The sequence below is a fragment of the Dendrobates tinctorius genome, unplaced genomic scaffold, assembly GCF_039654945.1.
Source record: "Dendrobates tinctorius isolate UK_male_01 unplaced genomic scaffold, ASM3965494v1 ptg000224l, whole genome shotgun sequence".
NCBI lineage: Eukaryota > Metazoa > Chordata > Amphibia > Anura > Dendrobatidae > Dendrobates > Dendrobates tinctorius.
In genome coordinates, this window is record NW_027361891.1 from 3,764,765 (window position 1) to 3,776,842 (window position 12,078).

Sequence of the window (12,078 nt, forward strand, 5' to 3'; positions counted from 1 at the left end):
CCATTTTATCGCTGCAGGTTTCCAGTATGTGCTATAGTGCCCAACAGGAGCCAGGACTAAGCTGCCGCCTTCCTGTGTTATGGCCTTTTTCACATTTGGAGACTGAAAACGCAACTACTAGGTGGCAGCAAGAGCGACGACAAGGCGCACAGGCCAAGTGCGACAGCTGAGCGTGACGCGCCGGCAGGCTCCGCCCTTCCTGTAGAGAGCGGGCATGTGACTGCGGAGAGCAGCTGACCTGCCCCCTCCACTTCCTCTTCATGTTGTGTGAGGAGCGATGAGATAGACGGAGGCGCTGGCATTACTGTGCGGAGGACCATGTGTGAGCGCGGAGCACCCCCCGCATGGCTCTGCCTGCTGCTGCTGTGCCCTGCGCTGGTGCCAGGACTGGGGGAGTCCCGGAGACCCAACGTAGTGCTGATCCTGACTGATGACCAGGATGTGACCCTCGGTGGCATGGTAACTATTCAGCCCAGGCTAAGTGGTGTACACGGGGTACATACATGTCGTATCCCAGTCTACACCGCGCCATAGACGTGGGGTACATACCTGTCATGTACCATTATACACTGTGCTGTAGGTATACACGGGTTACATACATGTCATGTACCATTATACACTGTGCTGTAGGTATACACGGGGTACATACATGTCACGTACCATTATACACTGTGCTGTAGGTATACACGGGTTACATACATGTCATGTACCATTATACACTGTGCTGTAGGTATACACGGGGTACATACCTGTCATGTACCATTATACACTGTGCTGTAGGTATACACGGGTTACATACATGTCATGTACCATTATACACTGTGCTGTAGGTATACACGGGGTACATATGCGTCATGTACCATTATACACTGTGCTGTAGGTATACACGGGGTACATACATGTCACGTACCATTATACACTGTGCTGTAGGTATACACGGGGTACATATGCGTCATGTACCATTATACACTGTGCTGTAGGTATACACGGGGTACATACATGTCACGTACCATTATACACTGTGCTGTAGGTATACACGGGGTACATACATGTCACGTACCATTATACACTGTGCTGTAGGTATACACGGGGTACATACATGTCACGTACCATTATACACTGTGCTGTAGGTATACACGGGGTACATACATGTCACATACCATTATACACTGTGCTGTAGGTATACACGGGGTACTTACATGTCACGTACCATTATACACTGTGCTGTAGGTATACACGGGGTACATACATGTCACGTACCATTATACACTGTGCTGTAGGTATACACGGGGTACTTACATGTCACGTACCATTATACACTGTGCTGTAGGTATACACGGGGTACTTACATGTCACGTACCATTATACACTGTGCTGTAGGTATACACGGGGTACATACATGTCATGTACCATTATACACTGTGCTGTAGGTATACACGGGGTACATACATGTCATGTACCATTATACACTGTGCTGTAGGTATACACGGGTTACATACATGTCACGTACCATTATACACTGTGCTGTAGGTATACACGGGGTACATACATGTCATGTACCATTATACACTGTGCTGTAGGTATACACGGGTTACATACATGTCACGTACCATTATACACTGTGCTGTAGGTATACACGGGGTACATACATGTCATGTACCATTATACACTGTGCTGTAGGTATACACGGGTTACATACATGTCATGTACCATTATACACTGTGCTGTAGGTATACACGGGTTACATACATGTCATGTACCATTATACACTGTGCTGTAGGTATACACGGGTTACATACATGTCATGTACCATTATACACTGTGCTGTAGGTATACACGGGTTACATACATGTCACGTACCATTATACACTGTGCTGTAGGTATACATGGGGTACATACATGTCACGTACCATTATACACTGTGCTGTAGGTATACACGGGGTACATACATGTCATGTACCATTATACACTGTGCTGTAGGTATACACGGGGTACATACATGTCATGTACCATTATACACTGTGCTGTAGGTATACACGGGTTACATACATGTCATGTACCATTATACACTGTGCTGTAGGTATACACGGGTTACATACATGTCATGTACCATTATACACTGTGCTGTAGGTATACACGGGTTACATACATGTCACGTACCATTATACACTGCTGTAGGTATACATGGGGTACATACATGTCACGTACCATTATACACTGTGCTGTAGGTATACACGGGGTACTTACATGTCACGTACCATTATACACTGTGCTGTAGGTATACACGGGGTACATACATGTCACGTACCATTATACACTGTGCTGTAGGTATACACGGGGTACATACATGTCACGTACCATTATACACTGTGCTGTAGGTATACACGGGGTGCATACATGTCATGTACCATTATACACTGTGCTGTAGGTATACATGGGGTACATATGCGTCATGTACCATTATACACTGTGCTGTAGGTATACATGGGGTACATATGCGTCATGTACCATTATACACTGTGCTGTAGGTATACACAGGGTACATACAGTGGGGAAAAAAAGTATTTAGTCAGTCAGCAATAGTGCAAGTTCCACCACTTAAAAAGATGAGAGGCGTCTGTAATTTACATCATAGGTATACCTCAACTATGGGAGACAAACTGAGAAAAAAAAATCCAGAAAATCACATTGTCTGTTTTTTTTTCATTGTATTTGCATATTATGGTGGAAAATAAGTATTTGGTCAGAAACAAGCAATCAAGATTTCTGTCTCTCACAGACCTGTAACTTCTTCTTTAAGAGTCTCCTCTTTCCTCCACTCATTACCTGTAGTAATGGCACCTGTTTAAACTTGTTATCAGTATAAAAAGACACCTGTGCACACCCTCAAACAGTCTGACTCCAAACTCCACTATGGTGAAGACCAAAGAGCTGTCAAAGGACACCAGAAACAAAATTGTAGCCCTGCACCAGGCTGGGAAGACTGAATCTGCAATAGCCAACCAGCTTGGAGTGAAGAAATCAACTGTGGGAGCAATAATTAGAAAATGGAAGACATACAAGACCACTGATAATCTCCCTCGATCTGGTGCTCCACGCAAAATCCCACCCCGTGGGGTCAGAATGATCACAAGAACGGTGAGCAAAAATCCCAGAACCACGCGGGGGGACCTAGTGAATGAACTGCAGAGAGCTGGGACCAATGTAACAAGGCCTACCATAAGTAACACACTACGCCACCATGGACTCAGATCCTGCAGTGCCAGACATGTCCCACTGCTTAAGCCTGTACATGTCCGGGCCCGTCTGAAGTTTGCTAGAGAGCATTTGGATGATCCAGAGGAGTTTTGGGAGAATGTCCTATGGTCTGATGAAACCAAACTGGAACTGTTTGGTAGAAACACAACTTGTCGTGTTTGGAGGAAAAAGAATACTGAGTTGCATCCATCAAACACCATACCTACTGTAAAGCATGGTGGTGGAAACATCATGCTTTGGGGCTGTTTCTCTGCAAAGGGGCCAGGACGACTGATCCGGGTACATGAAAGAATGAATGGGGCCATGTATCGTGAGATTTTGAGTGCAAACCTCCTTCCATCAGCAAGGGCATTGAAGATGAAACGTGGCTGGGTCTTTCAACATGACAATGATCCAAAGCACACCGCCAGGGCAACGAAGGAGTGGCTTCGTAAGAAGCATTTCAAGGTCCTGGAGTGGCCTAGCCAGTCTCCAGATCTCAACCCTATAGAAAACCTTTGGAGGGAGTTGAAAGTCCGTGTTGCCAAGCGAAAAGCCAAAAACATCACTGCTCTAGAGGAGATCTGCATGGAGGAATGGGCCAACATACCAACAACAGTGTGTGGCAACCTTGTGAAGACTTACAGAAAACGTTTGACCTCTGTCATTGCCAACAAAGGATATATCACAAAGTATTGAGATGAAATTTTGTTTCTGACCAAATACTTATTTTCCACCATAATATGCAAATAAAATGAAAAAAAAACAGACAATGTGATTTTCTGGATTTTTTTTTCTCAGTTTGTCTCCCATAGTTGAGGTCTACCTATTATGTAAATTACAGACGCCTCTCAACTTTTTAAGTGGTGGAACTTGCACTATTGCTGACTGACTAAATACTTTTTTTCCCCACTGTACATGTCACGTACCATTATACACTGTGCTGTAGGTATACACGGGGTACATACATGTCATGTACCATTATACACTGTGCTGTAGGTATACACGGGGTACATACATGTCATGTACCATTATACACTGTGCTGTAGGTATACACGGGGTACATACATGTCATGTACCATTATACACTGTGCTGTAGGTATACACGGGGTACATACATGTCATGTACCATTATACACTGTGCTGTAGGTATACACGGGGTACATACATGTCATGTACCATTATACACTGTGCTGTAGGTATACACGGGTTACATACATGTCACGTACCATTATACACTGTGCTGTAGGTATACACGGGGTAAATATGCGTCATGTACCATTATACACTGTGCTGTAGGTATACACGGGGTACATATGCGTCATATACCATTATATACTGTGCTGTAGGTACACACGGGGTACATACATGTCACGTACCATTATACACTGTGCTGTAGGTATATACGGGGTACATACATGTCACGTACCATTATACACTGTGCTGTAGGTATACATGGGGTACATATGTCATATACCATTATACACTGTGCTGTAGGTATACACGGGGTACATACATGTCATGTACCATTATACACTGTGCTGTAGGTATACACGGGGTACATACATGTCATGTACCATTATACACTGTGCTGTAGGTATACACGGGGTACATACATGTCATGTAACATTATACACTGTGCTGTAGGTATACACGGGGTAAATATGCGTCATGTACCATTATACACTGTGCTGTAGGTATACACGGGGTACATACATGTCACGTACCATTATACACTGTGCTGTAGGTATACACGGGGTAAATATGCGTCATGTACCATTATACACTGTGCTGTAGGTATACATGGGGAACATATGCGTCATATACCATTATATACTGTGCTGTAGGTACACACGGGGTACATACATGTCACGTACCATTATACACTGTGCTGTAGGTATATACGGGGTACATACATGTCACGTACCATTATACACTGTGCTGTAGGTATACATGGGGTACATATGTCATATACCATTATACACTGTGCTGTAGGTATACATGGGGTACATATGTCATATACCATTATACACTGTGCCGTAGGTATACATGGGGTACATACATGTCACGTACCATTATACACTGTGCTGTAGGTATACATGGGGTACATACATGTCACGTACCATTATACACTGTGCTGTAGGTATACACGGGGTACATACATGTCACGTACCATTATACACTGTGCTGTAGGTATACATGGGGTACATACATGTCACGTACCATTATACACTGTGCTGTAGGTATACATGGGGTACATATGCGTCATATACCATTATACACTGTGCCGTAGGTATACACGGGGTACATATGTCACGTACCATTCCTCGAACCTCAAGTAACGAGCATTGCGCTCATCACTAGAATCGGCCCACTTATACACATGATCGTTGCTCGGGTGTCCTCCGAGTATTTTGGCGTGCTCGGAGACTTAGTTTTCATTGCCTCAGCTGCATGATTTATGGCTGCTAGACAGCCTGACTACATGTGTGGAATGCCTGTTTGTTAGGGAATCCCCACATATATTCAAGCTGTCTAGCAGCCATAAATCGTGCAGCTGAGGCAATGAAAACTAAATCTCCGAGCACGCCAAAATACTCGGAGGACACCCGAGCAACGAGTATACTCACTCGTCACTATTAAGGAACAAAGATTGCTGTGGTCTGCTGAGCTGTACTCTGTGAGCGAGGCGGCAGAATGAAAGGATCGGCCGCTGAAGTTCACCCTGACATCACACATGTTGGCTGGTCGGCTGACTTTCATCTGCTGTGTGTATGATGTATACTTATATGATGGGAGGTAGAATGGAGGAGACTTAATCTTGGGCTGAGTCTTCTTGAGGAGCATTCTGCCCTTCACCTATGCCTCACTCTGGAATAAGAGCGTGCGGTCAGTCTGTTTCTCCTCACCTTTCTGCCTATTACAGGGTTACTTCCCATTCTGCTTCCAGCACCTGAGTTGAGAAGAGAGGGAAGTGTTAAACTGCTGACATATTCTCTGTTCAGTTCTTGTTTCCGCTTGACTTTTTTTTTCTCCTCTCCAAGCCCTTCATAAACTGCAGTAAACAATATTTTTGACCCCTGGCCTGTTTCCTGCTTCCCCAGTCTGACCAGTTTACAAATTAATTGAAATGGGTGGGCACTTTAGGTAGGTTCACATTTACTGGGAAAATTGCAGAACATATCATGCAGATTTTGCTGTGAATTTTTTGCATATTTCGCTATAAAAACCAGCCTAGCAAGCATCCCATCACCCTCAAGGAAAAAGGGGGAAAAACACCCCTCACTTAACTTCTTTTTGTCAAAATGTCCCTGGTCCTCTGCTGGTCTTTGTATTCTGGCCTTTAGCAATGACATGTTGTCTCCCGCAAAATTGAGAAATGTAGGATATGACCAATAATCCACTCCACGATGGTCTCAAGCCATAACAGAGCCAGGATTTCCCTGTCTGAATTGAGTGGATTATTGGTATGCGGATAATCGACTACGTTTTTATTTTTGGCTTTTGGGTGACTGGAGTGGAGTGATCTATTCAATGGATTGCCACATTACTTTTAGTGAATGCTTGATATTTTTTCTGTTGACACTGTATCTTTTCCAATAATTTTTATTGAACATTTAAATACAAATAAGAAATGTGGGAAGGGGGAAGAAAGGGGGGAGTGGGAAGGGGGAAGAAAGGGGGGAGTGGGAAGGGGGAAGAAAGGGGGGAGTGGGAAGGGGGAAGAAAGGGGGGAGTGGGAAGGGGGAAGAAAGGGGGGAGTGGGAAGGGGGAAGAAAGGGGGGAGTGGGAAGGGGGAAGAAAGGGGGGAGTGGGAAGGGGGAAGAAAGGGGGGAGTGGGAAGGGGGAAGAAAGGGGGGAGTGGGAAGGGGGAAGAAAGGGGGGAGTGGGAAGGGGGAAGAAAGGGGGGAGTGGGAAGGGGGAAGAAAGGGGGGAGTGGGAAGGGGGAAGAAAGGGGGGAGTGGGAAGGGGGAAGAAAGGGGGGAGTGGGAAGGGGGAAGAAAGGGGGGAGTGGGAAGGGGGAAGAAAGGGGGGAGTGGGAAGGGGGAAGAAAGGGGGGAGTGGGAAGGAAGGGGGAAGAAAGGGGGGAGTGGGAAGGGGGGGGAGTGGGACGGGGAAGGGGGGGGGGAGTGGGACGGGGAAGGGGGGGGGGAGTGGGACGGGGAAGGGGGGGGGGAGTGGGACGGGGGGGAGTGGGACGGGGAAGGGGGGGGGAAGGGGGGAAGGGGGGGGGGAGTGGGACGGGGAAGGGGGGGGGAAGGGGGGAAGGGGGGGGGAGTGGGACGGGGAAGGGGGGAAGGGGGGGGGAGTGGGACGGGGAAGGGGGGGGGAAGGGGGGAAGGGGGGGGGGAGTGGGACGGGGAAGGGGGGGGGAAGGGGGGGGGAGTGGGACGGGGAAGGGGGGGGGAAGGGGGGGAGTGGGACGGGGAAGGGGGGGGGAAGGGGGGGAGTGGGACGGGGAAGGGGGGGGGAAGGGGGGAAGGGGGGGGGGGAGTGGGACGGGGAAGGGGGGGGGAAGGGGGGAAGGGGGGGGGAGTGGGACGGGGAAGGGGGGGGGAAGGGGGGAAGGGGGGGGGGAAGGGGGGGGGGGAGTGGGACGGGGAAGGGGGGGGAAGGGGGGGGGGAGTGGGACGGGGAAGGGGGGGGGAAGGGGGGAAGGGGGGGGGAGTGGGACGGGGAAGGGGGGGGGAAGGGGGGGGGGAGTGGGACGGGGAAGGGGGGGGGAAGGGGGGAAGGGGGGGGGAGTGGGACGGGGAAGGGGGGGGGAAGGGGGGGGGGAGTGGGACGGGGAAGGGGGGGGGAAGGGGGGAAGGGGGGGGGGAGTGGGACGGGGAAGGGGGGGGGAAGGGGGGAAGGGGGGGGGAGTGGGACGGGGAAGGGGGGGGAAGGGGGGAAGGGGGGGGGGGAAGGGGGGGAGTGGGACGGGGAAGGGGGGGGGAAGGGGGGAAGGGGGGGGGGAGTGGGACGGGGAAGGGGGGGGAAGGGGGGGGGGGGGAAGGGGGGGGAGTGGGACGGGGAAGGGGGGGGGAAGGGGGGGGAAGGGGGGGGAGTGGGACGGGGAAGGGGGGGGGAAGGGGGGGGGAAGGGGGGGGGAGTGGGACGGGGAAGGGGGGGGGAAGGGGGGAAGGGGGGGGAGTGGGACGGGGAAGGGGGGGGGAAGGGGGGAAGGGGGGGGGAGTGGGACGGGGAAGGGGGGGGAAGGGGGGAAGGGGGGGGGAGTGGGACGGGGAAGGGGGGGGAAGGGGGGAAGGGGGGGGGAAGGGGGGAAGGGGGGGGGGAGTGGGACGGGGAAGGGGGGGGAGAGTGGGACGGGGAAGGGGGGAAGGGGGGGGGAGTGGGACGGGGAAGGGGGGGGAAGGGGGGGGGGGAGTGGGACGGGGAAGGGGGGGGGAAGGGGGGGGGGGAGTGGGACGGGGAAGGGGGGGGGAAGGGGGGAAGGGGGGGGGAGTGGGACGGGGAAGGGGGGGGGAAGGGGGGAAGGGGGGGGAAGGGGGGAAGGGGGGAAGGGGGGGGGCGGGGAAGGGGGGGAGTGGGAAGGGGGGGGGACGGGGAAGGGGGGGAGTGGCAAGGGGGGAAGGGGGGAGTGGCAAGGGGGGGAGTGGGACGGGGGCGAGGGGGGGAGTGGGAAGGGGGGGAGTGGGTCGGGGGAAGGGGGGGGGAAGGATAATAACAAGGAGAAGACCACAAGGTCCGAACAGGCTCTATATCGGGTGGGGAACCTCAGGCCCCCGAGCCATTTACGGCCCTCGATGACCTTTTAATCGGCCCTCGGGGAGATTCTCCGTGACCGCAGTGCTGTGGCAGGGAGCTGTATTTTCATTGACACCAGCTCATTAATTTATTCTTGCTCTGTTAGCGCACACACACGCAGTGTTCACTACTGAACACTGAAGGGCATGCGATGAAAGATTTTGTCCTGACTGACACCAGTGCCAGAGTCAGGATGTACTTTGTGGGCGGAGTTTGTACGGCCCCCGAAGGACGGTATAAATATCCAAACGACCCTTGGCAGAAAAAAGATTCCCCACCCCTGCTCTATATAGTGTGTTGACACTATATCAACACGTGAAGAATCACAGTAATTGCGTGACAACATATACACTGATACAGCTAGTTATGGGGTCTAAGGCTAGTGGGAGGGGGAAGGGGGAAGAGGGGGGGGGGGGAGGGTAATAACAAGGAGAAGACCACAAGGTCCGAACAGGCTCTATATAGTGTGTTGACACTGTATCAACACGTGAAGAATCACAGTAATTGCGTGACAACATATACACTGATACAGCTAGTTATGGGGTCTAAGGCTAGTTTCACACTTGCGCCTTATTGCGCAGCGTATCGAGCGCACAAGAAATGCATGTCAAAAGCGCTTGTAAATGCTGCGTTTTTTTGTAGCATTATTGTGCGCATAACGACAAAAAATCGCAGCGTTTTTATGCGTTTGTAAGCATTTTTCATGTGTTTGCATTTTTTATGCGCAATGGTGTCACTTCACAGGAGAAAAAATCCTTGAAAAAATTCTTGCAACACACTCCACCAATGGGATAGCAGTGGGTGTGTCTTATGGAAATTCTTTATATAGCCCCTGTGTACAGCTGAATTCTTCACATTTGCTTGCATTTGACTTGAGAAACATGGATCTGCACTGGAAGAGCTTTGACTTGGATCTGGACATCAGGATGGCTCAGGCTTATGCAGTTGCTTGCCATGAACAGAGGGAGAGAGAGAGGCAGCGAAGACGGCAGCAGCGGCGTATGTGGATACATCCCATTATTGAACTCCGGGTGAGCCGTGGAGCGTACCACACCCTCTACAGCGAGCTCCAGGCAAACCCGGAGAAATTTACTGATTAAACCCAGATGTCCCAAGAAACCTTTAACTATTTGCTTGGACGGGTACAAAAAGTCATCTGGAGACAGGACACGCAGCTCCGGCGTGCGATTACTCCTGAGGAATGGCTCCTGGTCACATTAAGGTACGTAGTTTTGCTAAACCAATGCCTGCAGAATTTTATTGGTTGTGACAATGTACTCTTCCAAATCTGGCAGAATTATAGTTCTGCCATGTAGTTAACAAAAGGCCGCGATAATTTTTTTTATGGCATGTATTGAAAAAAAGGCTGCAGATATAATTTTTTTTTTTTTTTTACTTTTACGTGTGTACAAAAATCCCTAAACACAAATATTAATTTTTGTTTTTTTTTCTTTGTGTCACAGATTCCTGGCTACTGGAGAGACCCTCTCTTCACTGCACTTCCAGTACCGAATTGAAATCTCCACGTTGTCTGGAATTGTAGCGGACACCTGCCGGGCTTTGTGGAACGTTCTTTGTCCAGAATTCATGCCCCTGCCAACCGCAGGAAAGTGGTTGGAAATCGCCGAAAGATTCTGGACTGTCTGCAATTTCCCTAACTGTTTGGGAGCGGTGGATGGGAAATACATCTGGATTATCAAGCCCAAAAGAACAGGCTCTGAGCACTACAACTATAAAAAGTACTTTTCTACTGTACTCATGGCCATGCTTATTGCAGTGGACATTGGGGCATTTGGCCGTGGGAATGACTCCCAGGCTTTTAAGAACTCGGACATGGGCAGGAGGTTGTATGGCAACAACTTCAATTTCCCCATGCCACGGCCTCTTCCCCACACAAAGCTCCGCCACAGCCCTTTGTAATGGTTGGTGATGAAGCATTCCAGATGTGCCAAAACCTGTTCAAGCCCTACTCCAGCCGGGACTTGGACCACAACAAAAGAATTTTCAATTACAGGCTGACCAGGGCCAGAAGAACAGTAGAGTGTGCATTTGGTATACTTGTATCTAGATGGCGCATTCTTGGCACAGCTATTAATCTGAAACTGGAAACAGTGGATGAGGTGGTCAAGGCCTGTGTTGTTCTCCATAATTTTGTAATTGCTCGAGAGCACCCGAACTTAGATCTTGATGATGTTGCTCCTAATCCATTGCCTGAATTTACACAGCACCCTCTCCGGTCATCCGTTGAAGTTTGTCAAATGAGGGACCAATTTGCGGCCTACTTCAATTCAGATGTAGGACGGGTGGAATGGCAAGAGCAAATGGTGTAAAAAAAAAAAAAAAAAATTGTATTGTTGGTATGTTAATAAAAAAAAACTATTTTGATACCTGTACTGAGTGCATTCTCTGTTTTTACACTCCCAATACCATTAGCAAGTAGCCAGGTGTATCAGTGAATTAATGATGCTGTGTTTGGTGCATCATGAATTCACTAATACTCTTGAGTAGGTGACTATACATACACACAAGTTGTATTACCTTTATAATCTCTACAGTGTGTGTTCAATTAACAGCGATTGTGGAGATAATAAAACACAAATGGGCATGACAATACAGATTAAACTGCAGCATCATTATAATCATCTGCAAAATATATGGAGCGTTAAGCAACGCTGCAGTTTCAAACTCATGTGTATTCACCTGCCCAGGTGTTCTAATAATCCAAGGTCAAGGTATTTGTGAAGTATATATAACACTTATTTTCACCATCATTAATCAGTTTCTTCAACACACACATAATAAGAGTATGTGGTTAATTACAAGGTATATCTATAGTTCCTTGCCTTTTCTCTAATAGTTAAATGAGGACGGTACAAAAAATGCAAGGTAACAATAGATATGCCTTGCACTCAACACCATCCTCTATGCCAGGGTTTCCAAAATCTATTCCTAAATGTCAACCAACAGATCATGTTTTAATGATTTATTTTTTTCCCCTCAGGTGATACTGTTATCACTAGAGTAATGGAATTACTTAAAACATGATTTGTTTGTTGGCATTGAAGACTGGAGTTGGGGAACCCTGCACAA

At 49.0% G+C, this 12,078-nt stretch overlaps 1 protein-coding gene across 1 annotated transcript in view; it reads left to right on the top strand.

Annotated features, from left to right (window-relative positions):
* Positions 1–225: 225 nt before the first annotated feature.
* Positions 226–12,078, top strand: part of GNS (glucosamine (N-acetyl)-6-sulfatase) — an 89,149-nt gene continuing 77,296 nt past the window's right edge. Inside the window, exon 1 of the mRNA XM_073555454.1 lies at positions 226–459. Within this exon, the coding sequence (XP_073411555.1) occupies positions 319–459 (141 nt within the window). The 5' untranslated portion in view covers positions 226–318. The remainder of the gene's footprint in view (positions 460–12,078) is intronic.